This window comes from Ranitomeya variabilis, chromosome 4, assembly GCF_051348905.1.
Source record: "Ranitomeya variabilis isolate aRanVar5 chromosome 4, aRanVar5.hap1, whole genome shotgun sequence".
Lineage (NCBI taxonomy): Eukaryota > Metazoa > Chordata > Amphibia > Anura > Dendrobatidae > Ranitomeya > Ranitomeya variabilis.
In genome coordinates this window covers 387,017,752-387,038,974 of record NC_135235.1, presented here as the reverse complement: position 1 = coordinate 387,038,974, position 21,223 = coordinate 387,017,752, and the positions used below count along the sequence as shown (strand labels likewise).

Sequence of the window (21,223 nt, the reverse complement as noted above, 5' to 3'; positions counted from 1 at the left end):
GCGCTGAGCGCCGCGGTGATCGGGTGCGGGTGTCAGCTGTATATGACAGCTGACACCCCGCAGCAATGCCCACGATCGGCGCTGTCGCCGATCGCGGGCATTTAACCCCTCAAATGCCGCTGTCAATAGTGACAGCGGCATAGAGGGGGATCGCGCAGGGACGGGGGCTCCCTGCGCTCTCCCACCGGAGCAGCGCAATGAGATCGCGCTGCTCCGGTGACCTGGAAGGAGTCCCCGGATCCAAGATGGCCGTGGGACTCCTTCCGGGTCATAAGATGACCCTGCTTGCCGGCGTTTGCTGAGAATTCCTCATAGCAGGTGCCGGCAAGCCTCTGCAATGTGCCTGTCACATCGGTGATCTGATAGAGTGCTGTGCACACTATCAGATCACCGATCTGTGATGTCCCCCCCTGGGACAAAGTAAAAAAGTAAAAAAAAAAAATTTCCACATGTGTAAAAAAAAAAAAAAAAAAAAAAATCCTAAATAAAGAAAAAAAATATATATATTCCCATAAATACATTTCTTTATCTAAATAAAAAAAACACCACACAATAAAAGTACACATATTTAGTATCGCCGCGTCCGTAACGACCCCACCTATAAAACTATATCACTAGTTAACCCCTTCAGTGAACACCGTAAAAAAAATAAAAAAAAACGAGGCAAAAAACAACGATTTATTCTCATACCGCCAAACAAAAAGTGGAATAACACGCAATCAAAAAGACGGATATAAATAACCATGGTACCGCTGAAAACATCATCTTGTCCCGCAAAAAAAAGCCGCCATACAGCATCATCAGCAGAAAAATAAAAAAGTTATAGCTCTCAGAATAAAGCGATGCAAAAACAATTATTTTTTTATATAAAATAGTTTTTATTGTGTAAAAGCGCCAAAACATAAAAAAATTACATAAATGAGGTATCGCTGTAATCGTACTGACCCGAAGAATAAAACTGCTTTATCCTTTTTACCAAACGCGGAACGGTATAAACGCCCCCCCTAAAAGAATTTCAGGAATTGCTGGTTTTTGTTCATTCCGCCTCCCAAAAATCGGAATAAAAAGCGATCAAAAAATGTCATGTACCCGAAAATGTTACCAATAAAAACGTCAACTCGTTCTGCAAAAAACAAGATCTCCCATGACTCTGTGGACCAAAATATGGAAAAATTATAGCTCTCAAAATGTGGTGATGCAAAAACTATTTTTTGCAATAAAAAGCGTCTTTTAGTGTGTGATGGCTGCCAACCATAAAAATCCGCCCAAAAAACGCTATATAAGTAAATCAAATCCCCCTTCATCACCCCCTTAGTTAGGGAAAATAATAAAATTTTAAAAAATATATTTATTTCCATTTTCCCGTTAGGCTACTTTCACACTAGCGTCGGTACGGGGCCGTCGCGCTGCGTCGGCCCGACGTACCGACGCATGCGGTGCAAGCGCCGCACAACGGGGGCAGCGGATGCTGTTTTTCCACGCATCCACTGCCCCATTGTGAGGTGCGGGGAGGTGGGGGCGGAGTTCCAGCCGCGCATGCGCGGTCGGAAATGGTGGACCGTCGGCACAAAAAAAGTTACATGTAACGTTTTTTGCTGCCGGCGGTCCGCCACAACACGACGCAACCGTCGCACGACGCTTGCGACGTGTGTCAATACGTCGCTAATGTTAGTCTATGGGGAAAAAACGCATCCTGCAGATGACTTTGCAGGATGCGTTTTTTCGCCAAAACGACGCATTGCGACATATGCAAAAAAACGCTAGTGTGAAAGTAGCGCTAGGGTTAGGACTAGGGTTAGGGTTGGGGTTAGGGTTTCAGTTAGAATTGGGGAGTTTTCACTGTTTAGGCACATCAGGGGCTCTCCAAACGCGACATGGCGTCCGATCTCAACGCGTTTGCGTTAAAAACGCATGCGTTTTTATAGAAAAAAACCAGAAGACACACTGAAAAGTCACCCACCACCATCAAGGTGATAAAGGGATCCAAACCCTAACCCTACCCCTAAACTCATCCCTAACCGTTTAATGAACATTTTCTGACAGTCATAGTGCCACGTATTTCAGTGCCACGTATTTCAGTGCCACGTATTTCAGTGCCACGTATTTTAGTGCCACGTATTTTAGTGCCACGTATTTCAGTGCCACGTATTTCAGTGCCACGTCTTTCAGTGCCACGTCTTTCAGTGCCACGATATTTCAGTGCCACGTATTTAAGTGCCACGATATTTCAGTGAAATACATGGCACTGAAATATCGTGGCATTTACGTTAAATACGTGGCACTTATATACGTGGCACTTATATACGTGGCACTTATATACGTGGCACTTATATACGTGGCCACTGAAATATCGTGGCACTTATATACGTATATACGTATATAAACGTATTTCAGTGCCACGTATTTCAGTGCCACGTATTTCAGGTTAGGGTTAGGGGTAGGGTTAGGGTTTTTTGTTTTTTTCTTGTTTTCTTGTGTTTTTCTATAAAAACGCATGCGTTTTACCGCGTTTACATGCGTTTTTTCACACATGCGTTTTTTAAAAAAACGCATGCAGATAAAAACGCAAGTGTGAAACCAGCCTTACCCTTGGGAAAATAAAAACATGGGGGCTAAAATATAATTTTCGTGGAAAAAAAAATATTTTTTATTTTCGCGGCTCTGCGTTATAAACTGTAGTGAAGCACTTTGGGGGTTCAAAGTTCTCACAACACATCTAGATAAGTTCCGTGGGGGGTCTAGTTTCCAATATGGGGTCACTTGTGGGGGGTTTCTACTGTTTAGGTACATCAGGGGCTCTGCAAATGCAACATGACACCTGCAGACCAATCCATCTAAGTCTGCATTTCAAACGGCGCTCCTTCCCTTCCGAGCTCTGCCGTGCGCCCAAACAGTGGTTCCCCCCCATATATGGGGTATCAGCGTACTCAGGACAAATTGGACAACAACTTTTGTTGTCCAATTTCTCCTGTTACCCTTGGGAAAATAAAAATGTGGGGGCTAAAATATAATTTTCGTGGAAAAAAAAATATTTTTTATTTTCACGGCTCTGCGTGATAAACTGTAGTGAAACACTTGTTGGTTCAAAGTTCTCACAACACATCTAGATAAGTTCCGTGGGGGTCTAGTTTCCAATATGGGGTCACTTGTGGGGGGTTTCTACTGTTTAGGTACATCAGGGGCTCTGCAAATGCAACATGACACCTGCAGACCAATCCATCTAAGTCTGCATTTCAAACGGCGCTCCTTCCCTTCCGAGCTCTGCCGTGCGCCCAAACAGTGGTTCCCCCAATGTATGGGGTATCAGCATACTCAGGACAAATTGGACAATAACTTTTGTGGTCCAATTTCTCCTGTTACCCTTGGGGGAAAAAAATTGCGGGCTAAAACATCATTTTGTGGAAAGAAAAAATGATTTTTTAATTTTCACAGCGCTACATTCTAAACTTTAGTGAAACAACTGGGGGTTAAAAGTGCTCACCACACATCTAGATTAGTTCCTTAGAGGGTCTACTTTCCAAAATGGTGTCACTTGTGGGGGTTTCCACTGTTTAGGCACGTCAGGGGCTCTCCAAACACGACATGGGTTCCGATCTCAATTCCAGCCAATTTTGCATTGAAAAGTCAAATGGCGCTCCTTCCCTTCCGAGCTCTGCCATGCGCCCAAACAGTGGTTTATCCCCATATATGAAGTATCAGCGTACTCAGGACAAATTGCACAACAACCTTTGGGGTCCAATTTATCCTGCTACCCTTGGGAAAATAAAAATTTTGGGGCAAAAAGATCATTTTTTGTGAAAATTAATATTAATTTTTTTTACGGCTCCACATTATAAACTTCTGTGAAGCACTTGGAGGTTCAAAGTGCTCACCACACATCTAGATTAGTTCCTTAGAGGGTCTACTTTCCAAAATGGTGTCACTTGTGGGGGTTTCCACTGTTTAGGCACGTCAGGGGCTCTCCAAACACAACATGGGTTCCGATCTCAATTCCAGCCAATTTTGCATTGAAAAGTCAAATGGCGCTCCTTCCCTTCCGAGCTCTGCCATGCGCCCAAACAGTGGTTTATCCCCATATATGAAGTATCAGCGTACTCAGGACAAATTGCACAACAACTTTTGGGGTCCAATTTATCCTGCTACCCTTGGGAAAATAAAAAATTTGGGGCAAAAATATCATTTTTTGTGAAAATTAATATTAATTTTTTTTACGGTTCTACATTATAAACTTCTGTGAAGCACTTGGAGGTTCAAAGTGCTCACCACACATCTAGATTAGTTCCTTAGAGGGTCTACTTTCCAAAATGGTGTCACTTCTGGGGGTTTCCACTGTTTAGGCACGTCAGGGGCTCTCCAAACACGACATGGGTTCCGATCTCAATTCCAGCCAATTTTGCATTGAAAAGTCAAATGGCGCTCCTTCCCTTCCGAGCTCTGCCATGCGCCCAAACAGTGGTTTATCCCCATATATGAAGTATCAGCGTACTCAGGACAAATTGCACAACAACCTTTGGGGTCCAATTTATCCTGCTACCCTTGGGAAAATAAAAATTTTGGGGCAAAAAGATCATTTTTTGTGAAAATTAATATTAATTTTTTTTTACGGCTCCACATTATAAACTTCTGTGAAGCACTTGGAGGTTCAAAGTGCTCACCACACATCTAGATTAGTTCCTTAGAGGGTCTACTTTCCAAAATGGTGTCACTTGTGGGGGTTTCCACTGTTTAGGCACGTCAGGGGCTCTCCAAACACGACATGGGTTCCGATCTCAATTCCAGCCAATTTTGCATTGAAAAGTCAAATGGCGCTCCTTCCCTTCCGAGCTCTGCCATGCGCCCAAACAGTGGTTTATCCCCATATATGAAGTATCAGCGTACTCAGGACAAATTGCACAACAACCTTTGGGGTCCAATTTATCCTGCTACCCTTGGGAAAATAAAAATTTTGGGGCAAAAAGATCATTTTTTGTGAAAATTAATATTAATTTTTTTTTACGGCTCCACATTATAAACTTCTGTGAAGCACTTGGAGGTTCAAAGTGCTCACCACACATCTAGATTAGTTCCTTAGAGGGTCTACTTTCCAAAATGGTGTCACTTGTGGGGGTTTCCACTGTTTAGGCACGTCAGGGGCTCTCCAAACACGACATGGGTTCCGATCTCAATTCCAGCCAATTTTGCATTGAAAAGTCAAATGGCGCTCCTTCCCTTCCGAGTTCTGCCATGCGCCCAAACAGTGGTTTATCCCCATATATGAAGTATCAGAATACTCAGGACAAATTGCACAACAACTTTTGGGGTCCAATTTATCCTGCTACCCTTGGGAAAATAAAAAATTTGGGGCAAAAAGATCATTTTTTGTAAAAATTAATATTAATTTTTTTTACGGCTCTACATTATAAACTTCTGTGAAGCACTTGGAGGTTCAAAGTGCTCACCACACATCTAGATTAGTTCCTTAGAGGGTCTACTTTCCAAAATGGTGTCACTTCTGGGGGTTTCCACTGTTTAGGCACGTCAGGGGCTCTCCAAACACGACATGGGTTCCGATCTCAATTCCAGCCAATTTTGCATTGAAAAGTCAAATGGCGCTCCTTCCCTTCCGAGCTCTGCCATGTGCCCAATCAATGGTTTACCCCAACATGTGGGGTATCGGCGTACTCAGGACAAATTGTACAACGACTTTTTTAGTCCAATTTCTCCTGTTACCCTTGGTAAAATAAAACAAATTGGATCTGAAGTAAAAATTTTGTGAAAAAAAAGTTAAATGTTCAATTTTTTTTAAACATTCCAAAAATTCCTGTGAAGCACCTGAAGGGTTAATAAACTTTTTGAATGTGGTTTAGAGTACCTTGAGGGGTGCAGTTTTTAGAATGGTGTCACTTTTGGACATTTTCTGTCATATAGACCCCTCAAAGTCACTTCAAGTGTGAGGTGGTCCGTATAAAAAATGGTTTTGCAAATTTTGTTGCAAAAATGAGAAATCGCTGGTCAACTTTTAACCCTTATAACTCCCTAACAAAAAAAAATTATGTTTCCAAAATTGTGCTGATGTAAAGCAGACATGTGGGAAATGTTGTTTATTAACTATATTATGTGATATGACTCTCTAATTTAAGGGCATAAAAACGAAAAATGTGAAAATTGCTAAATTTTCATAATTTTCGACAAATTTCTGTTTTTTTCACAAATAAATGCAAGTCATATCGAAGAAGTTTTACCACTATCATAAAGTACAATATGTCACGAGAAAACAATCTCAGAATCACCAGGATCCGTTGAAGCGTTTCAGAGTTATGACCTCATAAAGTGACAGTGGTCAGAATTGTAAAAATTGGCCGTGTCACTTAGGTGAAAACAGGCTTTGGGGTGAAGGGGTTAACTCCTTGCCGACACTGGGCGTATATTTACTCTGATGTCAGACTCCCTCCCTTTGATGTGGGCTCTGGCGGTGAGCCCACATCTTTCCTTGGACACGTCAGCTGTTTTGAACAGTGGTTGACGCTCATAGCAAGTGAGTAATTCTGCTATATACAGGGCGGGCCAGTTATATGGATACACCTAAATATAATGGGAATGATTGGTGATATCAACTTCCTGTTTGTGGCACATTAGTATATGGGAGGGGGGAAACTTTTCAAGATGGGTGGTGACCATGGCGGCCATTTTGAAGTTGGCCATTTTGGATCCAACTTTATTTTTTCCAATGGGAAGAGGGTCATGTGACACATCAAACTTATTGAGAATTTCACAAGAAAAACAATGGTGTGCTTGGTTTTAAAGAGAATCTGTCACCCCAAAAATCGTATATGCATTCTGTAATGCTGTAGATAAGCCCCTGATGTAACCCGAAAGGTAAGAGAAACAGGTTATATTATACTCACCCAGGGGCGGTCCCACTGTGGTCCAGGTCCGATGGGCATCCGGGTCCGGCGCCTCCTATCTTCATACGATGACGTCCTCTTCTTGTCTTCCGGCCGTGGCTGTTGAGGGCAGAGCAAAGTACTGCAGTGCACAGGAGCTGGGCCTCTCTGACCTGCCGCGGCAGGAAGACCAGAAGAGGACGTCATCGTATGAAGATAGGAGGCGCCGGACCTGTAGAAACGCTAGACACAGCGCGAAACGGCCGTCGTCGATCCCTGCACACTCCCACTGTCATTGCACACCCCCGAGCCGTGAAGATGTCTCTTCATATGTTTGAATAAAGGACTTTTTACCACTCCAGGATCGGTGAGTGCTGCTGCATTTTTTCTATGAAAGGATTGTTACATACTCTATGTTTCATGTGAGCACCCGTGATCAGCAGTCAGGCGTTCAGCTGTTCAAGTACGTACTTTAGTTTCTTTTCCCTAAACACCCAAGTTGTGCTGCTCTACATGGTTTTTCTTCTTTTGGCTTTTTAAACATATGTAAACAAATACCAGAAAGTCCCTAAAGCAAAAACCAGGGAGTTCAAGAGGATAGATTACCCGTTGTTCGGTACTGACAGGGGAACGATATCCCCATACCCTTTTTGCCGTATATTGTGTATGGTATTTTGTGCATAGTTGCGTGGTGTGAATCATTACAGTGGCGCTTCTTTCAATTATATGATTCAGTATTCACCACTGTTTTGCACCCCGTATGATATATATTTATGCTATGGTAATGCGCCTGGTGCTCTTTGCTCTTTTCTTTTTATAGCATTTTTAGAAGTGGTCATAAACTTGTAAATATCTCATGAAAGAATAAAATTCAAATCACCCCCTTTTGCCCCATTCAAAGTAAAACAATAAAAAAAAATCAAACCTACACATATCTGGTATCACTGTGTTCAGAATCGCCCGATCTATCAATAAAAAAAGGATTAACCTGATCGCTAAACGACCTAGTGAGAAAAAAATGCCAGAATTAAGTTTTTTTGGTTGCCGCGACATTGCATTAAAATGCAATAATGGGCGATCAAAAGATCGTATCTGCATCAAAATTATATCATTAAAAACGTCCGCTCGGCGTGCAAAAAATAAACCCTCACCCAAAATGAGATCACGAAAAATTGAGACCCTATAGGTATCAGAAATTGGTGGAGTTTTTTTTTTTTTTAAAACAAAGTTTGGATTTTTTTCTTAACACTTAGCTAAAAAAAAAAAGAACCTATATATGTTTGGTGTCTATGAACTCGTACTGACCTGGAGAATCATAATGGCAGGTTAGTTTTAGCATTTAGTGAACCTAGTAAATAAAAAAGCCAAACAAAAAAACAAGTGTGGGATTGCACTTTTTTTGCAAATTTACCGCACTTGGAATTTGTTTCCCGTTTTCTAGTAAACAACATGGTAAAGCCAATGGTGTCGTTCAACGTTCAAAAGTACAACTCGTCCCACAAAAAACAGGCCCTCACATGGCCATATTGATGGAAAAATAAAAAAGTTATGGCTCTAGGAAGGAGGGGAGCAAAAAACAAAAACGCAAAACCGAAAAAAGCTCCGGGGGTTAATGGTTGGTGAGATGTTCTTTTTCTGTAATTCTGTGACCTTTTTTCTCCACAAATACTTTTGATCATTGTGGCCAAAGAGTTCTATTTTAAACTCATCAGTCCACAGGGCTTGTTTCCAAAATGCATCAGGCTTGTTTAGATGTTCTTTTGCATACTTCTGATTCTGAATTTGATGGTGATGATGCAGGAGAGGTTTTCTTTTGATGACTCTTTCATGAAGGCCATATTTGTGCTGGTGTCTCTGAACAGTAGAACAAAGTACCAGAACTGCAGAGTCTGCTATATCTTTATGAAGGGAACACTTAGCTTATTTAAATGAATTTAAATCTCCTAGTCCTGATTAATTAAATCCTAGGGTACTGAAAGAGTTAACAGAGGAAATTGCAGAACCACTAACCAGAATATTTGAAAAATCCTAGAAAGCAAAAGTCCTAGAAGATTGGAGGACAAATGTTGTCCCTATCTTCAAAACAGGAAAGAAGACAAAGCCAGGAAATTATAGGCCAATGAGCCTTACTTCTATACCAGGAAAGATATTTGAACAAATTCCGCTGTCACTAACATTATGTCCTCATTCTCTCTAAAACTGAATCTGTCAAAAACTGAACTCCTTGTGTTTCCTCCCTCCACTAACCTACCTATGCCTGACATTGACATTTTCGTTTGTGGTTCAACCATTATTCCCCAACAATATGCCCGCTGTCTTGGGGTAATTTTTGGTTCATATTTTTCCTTCACCCCCTACATCTGCTCACTCGCTCACTCATGTCACCTGCACCTCAAAACATCTCTAGAGTTCGGCCTTTATCGTACCTTTGACTCTGCAACAAACTCTTACTATAGCTCTTCTACTTTCTCCTCTGGACTTTTGCAACTCTCTACTAATCGGTCTCCCTCTTACTAAACTCTACTCTCCCCAATCCATCCTGAATGCAGCAGCCAGGATCATATTCCTTTACAACTGCTACACCGATTCCTCCACCCTGTGCAAATCACTACATTGGCTGTCCAGGCTCTACATAGTTCAATATAAACTTATCACCCTCACCCACAAAGTGCTCCACAGTTCAGCACCACCCTGCATCTCCTCCCTTGTCTCAGTCTACCTTCCTACCCATGCCCTCCGTTCTGCTAATGACCTAAGACTAACATCCTCAATAATCCAAACCTCTCACTCCCATCTCCCAGTGGGTGTTGTGTAGAGTTGAGCATATTTATTTGGGTTCCCTTTTATTCGGCAAGCTATAGCGCTTGCCGAATAAGCTGCAGAGGGAATCCGGCTTCCTGGATCTCGCCGGCCGATCAGCTGATCGGTGCCGCAACTGCATGTGTCACGGCTGTGTCACAGTCACAGCACATGCATGGAGAGCCTGTTTGTTGTGCTGTTACTGTGACAAAGTCACAACACATCCAGTTGCGGTGCCAATCACCTGATTGGCCGGCGCAATCCAGGAAGCTCAATTCGCTCAACTCGTGTTGCACCAATTCTTTGGTATGCACTACACTAGACATTTCGATTAATCCCCAATATCCACACTTTTAGGCGTGCCTTAAAAACGTGCCTTTCTTTAGACTGGCCTATCGCCTCACCACACTTATCTAACTATCCCTGTTTTGCCCATACAAAACTTTCTTCAAAGTCGGGACCCTCATATGATCTGTTCACACATCGTCCATCCACTTATTAGCCCTCTGTGTCTGCACTTGTACTGGTATTGGCTGGTGACTGGTTCATGCAGCGTTATGCGCATACCCTATTTATTATACTGATGGGTGGACCATACAGTGCAAGCATTTTTACCATTCAGTTTCCGTGTCTCCCTTATTTCCTCTTTGATTATAATCTTGCGAGCATGGCTCTCACTACTCTGGTATCTGTTGATTTATGTGTTAGTCTATAATTAATTACTTTATTGTCTATACAAGTCCCTTCTAAAATGTACAGTGCTGCAGAATATGTTGGCGCTATAGAAATAAAAAAATATTATAATTATAGTAAAGGGGGCTGTGCCAGAGCCCTGCAAAATTACCTCCAGCAGGCCACTAATATCCATGTGTTTGCTCAAACTGTCAGAAACAGATGGTATGAAGGCCACGTGCCTGCCATTAGGTACCGGGATGAGATCCTCAGACCCAATGTGAGACCATATGCAGGTGCACTGGGCCCTGGCTCCTTCTGATGCATGTCATTTTTAAGCCGCATGTGGCTTGTGTGTGTCAGCAGTTCATGCATGATGAAGGCATTAATGCTATGGATTGGCCTAGCCGTTCCCCAAATTTGAATCCAATAGAGCACATCTGGGAGCACATCTGGGAGATCGTGTCTCGTTGCATCCACCAACACAACGTTGCACTGTTCAGGAGTTGACTGATGCTTTAATTCAGGTCTGGGGGGTGATCCCTCAGGAGAACATCCGCCTCATCAGGACCATGTGCAGGCGTTGTAGAGAGGTCATAATACAGGCAAGTCACTTGGAAACCACACACACTACTGAGCATCAGTTCCTTGCCTCCTGGCGACTTTACCACTGAGATTGGATCAGTAATTTGATTTTCCACTTTGATTTTCCTTATTTTAGTTCTCCCTTTATTTTTTGAGCAGTATGTGTGTATGTATGTATATATATATATATATATATATATATATATATATATATATATATATATATATATATATATTTATATATATACAGTACAGACCAAAGGTTTGGACACACCTTTTCATTTAAAGATTATTCTGTATTTTCATGACTATGAAAATTGTACATTCACACTGAAGGCATCAATACTATGAATTAACACATGTGGAATTATATATTTAACAAAAAAGTGTGAAACAACTGAAATTATGTCTTATATTCTAGGTTCTTCAAAGTAGCCACCTATTGCTTTGATGACTGCTTTGCACACTCTTGGCATTCTCTTGATGAACTTCAATAGGTAGGCAGTGGGAATGGTCTTCCAACAATCTTGAAGGAGTTCCCAGAGATGCTTAGCACTTGTTGGCTCTTTTGCCTTCACTCTGCGGTCCAGCTCACCCCAAACCATCTCGATTGGGTTCAGGTCTGGTGACTGTGGAGGCCAAGTCATCTGGCGTAGCACCCCATCACTCTCCTTCCTGGTCAAATAGCCCTTACACAGCCTGGAGGTGTGTTTGGGCTCATTGTCCTGTTGAAAAATAAATGATGGTCCAATTAAACACAAGCCGGATGGAATAGCATGCCGCTGCAAGATACTGTGGGAGTCATGCTGGTTCAGTATGCCTTCAATTTTGAATAAATCCCCAACACTGTCACCAACAAAGCACCCCCACACCATCACACCTCCTCCTCCATGCTTCACTATGGGAACCAGGCATGTAGAGTCCATCCGTTCACCTTTTAAGCGTCACACAAAGACACGGTGTTTGGAACCAAAGATCTCACATTTGGACTCACCAGACCAAAGCACATATTTCCACTGGTCTAATGTCCATTCCTTGTGTTCTTTAGCCCAAACAAGTCTCTTCTGCTTGTTGCCTGTCCTTAGCAGTGGTTTCCTAGCAGCTATTTTACCATGAAGGCCTGCTGCACAAAGTCTCCTCTTAACAGTTGTTGTAGAGATGTGTCTGCTGCTAGAACTGTGTGTGGCATTGACCTGGTCTCTAATATGAGCTGCTGTTAACCTGCGATTTCTGAGGCTGGTGACTCGAATAAACTTATCCACAGAAGCAGAGGTGACTCTTGGTCTTCCTTTCCTGGGGTGGTCCCCATGTGAGCCAGTTTCTTTGTAGCGCTTGATGGTTTTTGCCACTGCACTTGGGGACACTTTCAAAGTTTTCCCAATTTTTCAGACTGACTGACCTTCATTTCTTAAAGTAATGATGGCCACTCGTTTTTCTTTACTTAGCTGCTTTTTTCTTGCCATAATACAAATTCTAAGGCTGCCATCACACTAGCAGTATTTGGTCAGTATTTTACATCAGTATTTGTAAGCTAAAAACAGGAGTGGAACAAATAGAGGAAAAATATAACAGAAACATATGCACCACTTCTGCATTTATCACCCACTCCTGGTTTTGGCTTACAAATACTGATGTAAAATACTGACCAAATAATGCTAGTGTGACGGCAGCCTGACAGTCTATTCAGTAGGACTATCAGCTGTGTATCCATCAGACTTCTGCACAACACAACTGATGGTCCCAACCCCATTTATAAGGCAAGAAATCCCACTTATTAAACCTGACAGGGCACACCTGTGAAGTGAAAACCATTCCCGGTGACTACCTCTTGAAGCTCATCAAGAGAATGCCAAGAGTGTGCAAAGCAGTCATCAAAGCAAAAGGTGGCTACTTTGAAGAACCTAGAATATAAGACCATAATTTCAGTTGTTTCACACTTTTTTTTGTTAAGTATATAATTCCACATGTGTTAATTCATAGTTTTGATGCCTTCAGTGTGAAAGTACAATTTTCATAGTCATGAAAATACAGAAAAATCTTTAAATGAGAAGGTGTGTCCAAACTTTTGGTCTGTACTGTACGTCCTTCCAAAGAATCTAATAACTGTAAGATACAATATTGTTACACTCAAGGAAGACATCCAGGCCTTTCTTGAACCCCTCGACTGAGTTTGCCATCACCACCTCCTCAGGCAAGGAATTCCAGATTCTCACTGCCCTAACAGTAAAGAATCCTCTTCTATGTTGGTGGAAAAACCTTCTCTCTTCCAGGCGCAGAGAATGCCTCCTTGTAGAAACAGATCCTTGGAGAGATAATTGTATTGTCCCCTTATACACTTAAACATGGTTATTAGATCAGTCGTCTTTTTTCTAGACTAAATAATCCTAATTTTGCTAATCTGTCTGGGTATTGTAGTTCCCCTATCCCCTGTATTAACCCCTTTCTGCCATTAGACGTACTATTCCGTCCATGTGACCCGGGCCCTAATTTCCATGGACGGAATAGTACGTCTAGCGCGATCAGCCGCGCTCACGGGGGGAGCACGGCCGGGTGTCAGCTGACTATCACAGCTGACATCCGGCACTATGTGCCAGGAGCGGTCATGGACCGCTCCTGGCACATTTATCCCCGGAACACTGCGATCAAACATGATCGCAGCGTTCCGGCGGCATAGGGAAGCATCGCGCAGGGAGGGGGCTCCCTACGTGCCTTCCTGAGACCCTCGGAGCAACGCAATGTGATCGCGTTGCTCTGAGCGTCTCCTCCGTCCTCCTCCCTGCAGGCCCCGGATCCAAGATGGAAGCGGGGCTCCTTCCGGTTCCTGCTGAGAGCAGGCGCCGGCAAGCCTCCTGCAGTGCCTGTCAGATCGCTGATCTGACACAGTGCATTGCAAAGTGTCAGATCAGCGATCTGACACTATAACATGATGTCCCACACTGGGACAAAGCAAAAAACAATGCTTTATCATCATACTGCCGAACAAAAAGTGGAATAACACGCAATCAAAAAGATGGATATAAATAAACATTGTACTGCCGAAAACATCATCTTGTCCCACAAAAAACGTGCCACCATACAGCGTCATCAGCAAAAAAATAAAAAAGTTATAGCCCTCAGAATAAAACAATGCAAAAATAATTATTTTTTTTATAAAATAGCTTTTATTGTATAAAAGCGCCAAAACATAAAAAATAATATAAATGAGGTATCGCTGTAATCGTACTGACACGAAGAATAAAACTGCTTTATCAATTTTACCAAACGCGGAACGATATAAGAAGGAAATTCACGAAATGCTGGTTTTTGTTCATTCTGCCAACTGCCAAACATAAAAACCCGCTATAAAAACCCGCTATACATAATAAATCAAACCCTCCATTATCACCGCCTTAGTTAGGGAAAAATAATAAAATAAAAAAATGTATTTATTTCCATTTTCCCATTAGAGTTAGGTTTCGGGTTGGGGCTAAAGTTAGAGTTGGGGCTAAAGTTAGGGTTGGGGCTAGAGTTGGGGTTAGTTTTTCTATTATGCTTACGGTCGGGTTAGGGGTCAGTCAAGGTTAAGGGTATGGTTAGGGTTGGGATTAGGGTTAGGCGTGTGTTGTGGTTAGGGGTGTGTTGGGATTATGGTTAGGGGTGTGTTTGAGTTAGGGGTGTGGTTAGGGTTGGGATTAGGGTTAGGAGTGTGTTGGGGTTAGAGTTGTGGTTAGGGTTGGAATTAGGCTTATGGGTGTGTTGGGGTTAGAGTTAGAATTGGGAGGTTTCCACTGTTTAGGCACACCAGGGGCTCTGCAAACGCAACATGACGTCCGATCTCAATCCATACAATTCTGCATTGAAAAACTAAAACGCTGCTCCTTCCCTTCCGAGCTCTGCCGTGCGCCCAAACAGTGGTTTACCCCCACATATGAGGTATCAGCGTACTCAGGACAAATTGGACAATAACTTATGGGGTCCAATTTTTCCTGTTACCCATGAGAAAATACAAAACTAGGGGCTAAAATATAACTTTTGTGGAAAAAAAAAAAGGATTTTTTATTTTCACGGCTCTGCATTATAAACTCTAGTGAAACACTTAGGGGTTCAAAGTGATCACCACAATCTAGATAAGTTCCTTGGGGGGATCTAGTTTACAATATGGGGTCACTTGTGGGGGGTTTCTACTGTTTAGGTACATCAGGGGCTCTGCAAACGCAACGTGACGCCCGCAGACCATTCCATCAAAGTCTGCATTCCAAAACGGTGCTCCTTCCCTTCCGAGCTCTGCCATGCGCCCAAATAGTAGGTTTCTCCCACATATGGGGTATCACTGTACTCAGGACAAATTGCACAACAACTTTTGGGGTCCAATTTCTCCAGATACCCTTGGGAAAATACAAAATTGGGGGCTAAAAATAATTTTTGTGGGAAAAAAAGGATTTTTTAATTTTCACGGCTCTACATTATAAACTTCTGTGAAGCACTTGGGGGTTCAAAGTGCTCATCTAGATAAGTTCCTTAGGGGATCTACTTTCCAAAATGGGGTTACTTTTGGGGGTTTTCCACTGGTTAGGCACAACAGGGGCTCTCCGAACGAGACATGGTGTCCCATCTCAATTCAAGCAAATTTTACATTGATAAGTCAAATGGTGCTCTTTCCCTTCTGAGCTCTGCCATGCTCCCAAACAGTGGTTTACCCCCACATATGGGGTATCGGTGTACTCAGGACAAGTTGCACAACAACGTTTGGGGTCCAATTTCTCCTGTTACCCTTGGGAAAATAAAACAAATTGGATCAGAAGTAATTTTTTTGTGAAAAAAAGTTAAATGTTCATTTTTTTTTTTTTACATTCCAAAAATTCCTGTGAAACACCTGAAGGGTTAATAAACTTCTTGAATGTGGTTTTGAGCACCTTGAGGGGTGCAGTTTTTAGAATGGTGTCACACTTGGGAACTATCAATCATACAGACGCCTCAAAGTGTCTTCAAATGTGATGTGGTCCCTAAAAAAAAAAAATGGTGTTTTAAAAATGAGAAATTGCTGGTCAACTTTTAACCCATATAACTCCCTAACAAAAAAAAATTTTGTTCCAAAATTGTGCTGATGTAAAGTAGACATGTGTGAAATGTTACTTATTAAGTATTTTGTGTGACATATTGCTGTGATTTAAGGGCATGAAAATTCAAATTTGGAAAATTGCGAATTTTTCAGAATTTTCGCTAAATTTCTGTTTTTTTTCACAAATAAACTCAAGTAATGTCGAGGAAATTTTACCACTATCATGAAGTACAATATGTCACGAGAAAACAATGTCCGAATTACCGGAATCCGTTGAAGCGTTCCAGAGTTATAACCTCATGAAGGACAGTGGTCAGAATTGTAAAAATTGGCAGGTCATTAACATGCAAACCACTCTTGAGGGTAAAGGGGTTAATATTGTTGCCCTCCTTTGTACTCGCTCAAGTTCCATTATATCCTACCTGAGCACTGGTGCCGAAAACTGTACACAGTACACTTAAAAAAAATAAATAAATTAAACCACTAAGGCTCTAGGAACTCCGCTAGATATGCATTGAGTGCACTACGGAAGCAATTATAGTTCGAGTTTTCCATGAAAGAACCTTTTTTACCACTGAGTTTTTATCTTTGTGTGTATCAGATTCCTTTAAGATGTCAGGACGTCACTGTTTATTTCTCCATGGAGGAGTGGGAGTATTTAGAAGAGCACTGGGATCAGTATGAAGACATTATGATGGAAAATCAACAGACTCTTATTATTTCAGGTAAGAGGAGATTTTCCTTTTCCTCATAGGATTATTACAGTAACATCAGGTTATCATTTTTTCACAGAAGTCCCACATTTTGGCGATCAGTGATCAGTAGGGTTGAGCGACTTTTCATTTTTTGAGATCGAGTCGGGTTTCACGAAACCCGACTTTCTCAAAAGTCGGGTCGAGTGAAATCGGCCAATCTTATTGAAAAGTCGGGGTCGGGGATCGGCCAAAACACGAAACCCAATGCAATTCAATGGGGAAGCATACTTTTTTAATATTTGCTTCAGCGCGATAATGTTGAAAAGCCGGTAATTCAATTGCCGGCTTTTCATTTCTCCTGCCTAAACCCGACATGATATGAGACATGGTTTACATACAGTAAACCATGTCATATCCCCCTTTTTTTTGCATATTCCACACTACTAATGTTAGTAGTGAGTATGTGCAAAATTTCGGCGCTGTAGCTATTAAATTTAAGGGTTAAATTGCGGAAAAAATTGGCGTGGGCTCCGGCGCAATTTTCTCCGCCAGAGTGGTAAAGCCAGTGACTGAGGGCAGATATTAATAGCCTAGAGAGGGTCCATGGTTATTGGCCCCCCCTGGCTACAAACATCTGCCCCCAGCCACCCCAGAAAAGGCACATCTGGAAGATGCGTCAATTCTGGCACTTGGCCACTCTCTTCCCACTCCCGTGTAGCGGTGGGATATGGGGTAATGAAGGGTTAACGCCACCTTGCTATTGTAAGGTGACATTAAGCCAGATTAATAATGGAGAGGCGTCAATTCTGACACCTATCCATTATTAATCCAATTGTATAAAAGGGTTAAAAAACACACACACACACACACACGATTAAAAAGCATTTTAATGAAATAAACACACAGGTTGTTTTAATATTTTATTGCTCTCTCAATCCACCTGAAGACCCTCGCTTGGAAAAATAATAAACCAACAATATACATACCCTCTGATGAACTGTCATGTCCCACGAGGTAAATCCATCTGAAGGGGTTAAAATAGTTTACAGGCAGGAGCTCTGCTATAATGCAGCTGTGCTCGTGCCTGTAAACCCCGGCGAATGAAGGAAATGTGGGTCATTGACCTATAGTTACCTTCAGTCGCAGTGATGCGCCCCCTGGTGGATGTCCTCATATGACCTGGAGCGTGGGAAAAAGTTCCCAGGCTGCAGTTCATAAGGACATCCAGCAGAGGGCGCATCACCGCGACTGAAGGTAACTATAGGTCATTGACCTACATTTCCTTCATTCGCCGGGGTTTACAGGCACGAGCACAGCTGCATTATAGCAGAGCTCCTGCCTGTAAACTATTTTAACCCCTTCAGATGGATTTACCTCGTGGGACGTGACAGTTCATCAGAGGGTATGTATATTGTTGGTTTATTATTTTTCAAAGCGAGGGTCTTCAGGTGGATTGAGAGAGCAATAAAATATTAAAACAACCTGTGTGTTTATTTCATTAAAATACTTTTTAATCATGTGTGTGTGTTTTTTAACCCTTTCATACAATTGGATTAATAATGGATAGGTGTCAGAATTGACGCCTCTACATTATTAATCTGGCTTCATGTCACCTTACAATAGCAAGGTGGCATTAACCCTTCATTACCCCATATCCCACCGCTACACGGGAGTGGGAAGAGAGTGGCCAAGAGCCAGAATAGGCGCATCTTCCAGATGTGCCTTTTCTGGGGTGGCTGGGGGCAGATGTTTGTAGCCAGGGGGGGGCCAATAACCATGGACCCTCTCCTGGCTATTAATATCTGCCCTCAGTCACTGGCGTTACCACTCTGGCGGAGAAAATTGCGCGGGAGCCCACGCCAATTTTTTCCGCGATTTAACCCTTAAATTTAATAGCTACAGCGCCGAAATTTTGCACATACACACTACTAACATTAGTAGTGTGGAATGTGCAAAAAAAAGTGGGATATGGCATGGTTTACTGTATGTAAACCATGTCTCATATCATGTCGGGTTTAGGCAGGAGAAATGAAAAGCCGGCAATTGAACTACCGGCTTTTCAACATTATCGCGCTGAAGTAAATAAATATATATATATATATATATATATATATATATATATATATATATATATATATAGTGAATAAAAAGGGAACAGCACAGATATACTTATCTTTGGGTGCAAGGCCCCCAGATAACCAGTCCACCGATCATCCAAGTTCAAATATAATCAAAAAAAGAGGCAGCACTCCATATTTCAAAGTGAAAAAATGTGCAGGATTTAATCACATCTCAAGGCGACGTTTCAGCTCGCAATGAGCTTTTCTCAAGCAGTGAATATGTCCATGTGCTCCATCTTTATACATATCTTAACAATCCTCAATTGCTACAAGGTGCTTTTCATTACAAATTAAAGTGCCATTGTGCATGTGTTATTGTGCTAATTAGAAACATATTAAAACATATTACTTTCTCTTTTCATGAACCTGTACAGTTCTTAACGGGTATAACATTTTTACTTTACCCTTGTGGACGCATGTTCGGCATGGGGGACGCCATTCTGTTTGTTCGGCGTCTAGTGAAACCTACTGCGCATGTCCAATGCGTCACCGCTGTGAACTAACCAACCGGCCAATCAGCCGTATTGTGTGTCATTCACCGACTGTTCTTGCGCGCGTCGTGTCTACAACGCCATATTTGTTGTGGCTATTTCCTTATTACTTTATTAATGGCCATATTAGTCACTTCATCTTTCCGTATGTAATCTAAAAAGTAAAATAAAGTAAAAGTAAAAATTTTATACCCGTTAAGAACTGTACAGGTTCATGAAAAGAGAAAGTAATATGTTTTTAATATGTTTCTAATTAGCACAATAACACATGCACAATGGCACTTTAATTTGTAATGAAAAGCACCTTGTAGCAATTGAGGATTGTTAAGATATGTATAAAGATGGAGCACATGGACATATTCACTGCTTGAGAAAAGCTCATTGCGAGCTGAAACGTCGCCTTGAGATGTGATTAAATCCTGCATATTTTTTCACTTTGAAATATGGAGTGCTGCCTCTTTTTTTGATTATATATATATATATATATATATATATATATATATATATATATATATATATATATATATATATATATGTGTCTCTATATATATATATAAAAAACGAAACCCGACTTTGGATTACAGATCGTGTACCGCCGACCCGATCCCAGAGTGGGATCGGGTCGGGTTTCACAAAACCCGACTTTGCTAAAAGTCGGCGACTTTTGAAAAGTGCCGATCTGTTTCACTCAACCCTAGTGATCAGCACATACCCTGAAGCTTTCTGTAGTCGGAAAACTAATTGCCACAGTGGTGGACTTCTGTAACCATTTGAATGGAGCATTGGTTTAGCACGTGGATTACATCTCTGTTCATCTATTATTTTTATTATTATGCACCAGCATATTCCAAAGCTCTCTACAGACATTGTTAACAAAAGAACCTTAGGAGACAGAAGCGCAAAATAGGGTCTTATCCGATATATATTGCAAATCTGTTTCTCAGATAGTGCTCACCTGGTGTTTCTTTTCATTGAGGCATATAAGTGCAATCAGCTGCCGCAGATCCACGGATCAGCAATTGACCATGTCAGGAACAGTAAAATGGGAGGTTTGTGGATATCATCCGCGCTGCTGAATAAATAGGAATCCAGGCGTATTGGAGACAAGGAATGGTTGTTTTTATTCTTTGTGTTTCAAAGTCTATATATGTGGTTATTTCCTGAGGAAGAAGTCGTTCTCAGCAGCGTGGATGATATCCACAAATCTCCCATTTCACTTCTAGAGACATTGTTATCATTCACTGCCCCAATGGTGCTCACAATCTACATTCCCTATTAATATATCTCTTGAGTGTGGGAGGAAACCAGAAGGAAACCCAAGCAAACACAGGAAGAACATACAAACTCCTTGCAGATGCTGTCATTGGTGGGATTTGAATTAAGGACCCCAGTGCTGCAAGGTAATAGTGCTAACCATCCCCTCCCACATGACTACCAACAATCATGAGTGTAAATCAAAAGGGATGTTAATTGGGCAACCCCTCCAAGGCCATCCAGGATTGGTGTCTAGCACATTGCTAAATTTTTAACGTATTTTCTTTTGTTGGGTACTGTGGCAGGTGGGCTCAGTCAACTGCTCCCCGGGGTAGACACAGGAACACTTGGTATTAAAGTCTCTGGGTGGTTTATGGCTTCATAAATCACAAAGCAAAGTAATAACACAAAAACAGCCTTTCTGGCCCAGATGAAACTAAAAAGTCCATACAAGCAGTCCTTCCCACTAAGGGTATGTGTCCACGTTCAGGATTGCATCAGGATTTGGTCAGGATTTGACATCAGTATTTGTAAGCCAAAACCAGGAGTGGGTGATAAATGCGGAAGTGGTGCATGTGTTTCTATTTTACTTTTCCTCTAATTGTTCCACTCCTGGTTTTGGCTTAAGGTACCTTCACACGAAGCGACGCTGCAGCGATAGCGACAACGATGCCAATCGCTGCAGCGTCGCTGTTTGATCGCTGGG

The 21,223-nt window shown here is 41.9% G+C and overlaps 1 protein-coding gene across 1 annotated transcript in view; it reads left to right on the top strand.

The window, feature by feature from the left end:
* The window catches only part of LOC143767884 (uncharacterized), a 139,478-nt gene that overhangs the window by 48,051 nt on the left and 70,204 nt on the right, over positions 1 to 21,223 (top strand). Inside the window, exon 9 of the mRNA XM_077256404.1 lies at positions 16,559 to 16,682. Within this exon, the coding sequence (XP_077112519.1) occupies positions 16,559 to 16,682 (124 nt within the window). The remainder of the gene's footprint in view (positions 1 to 16,558; positions 16,683 to 21,223) is intronic.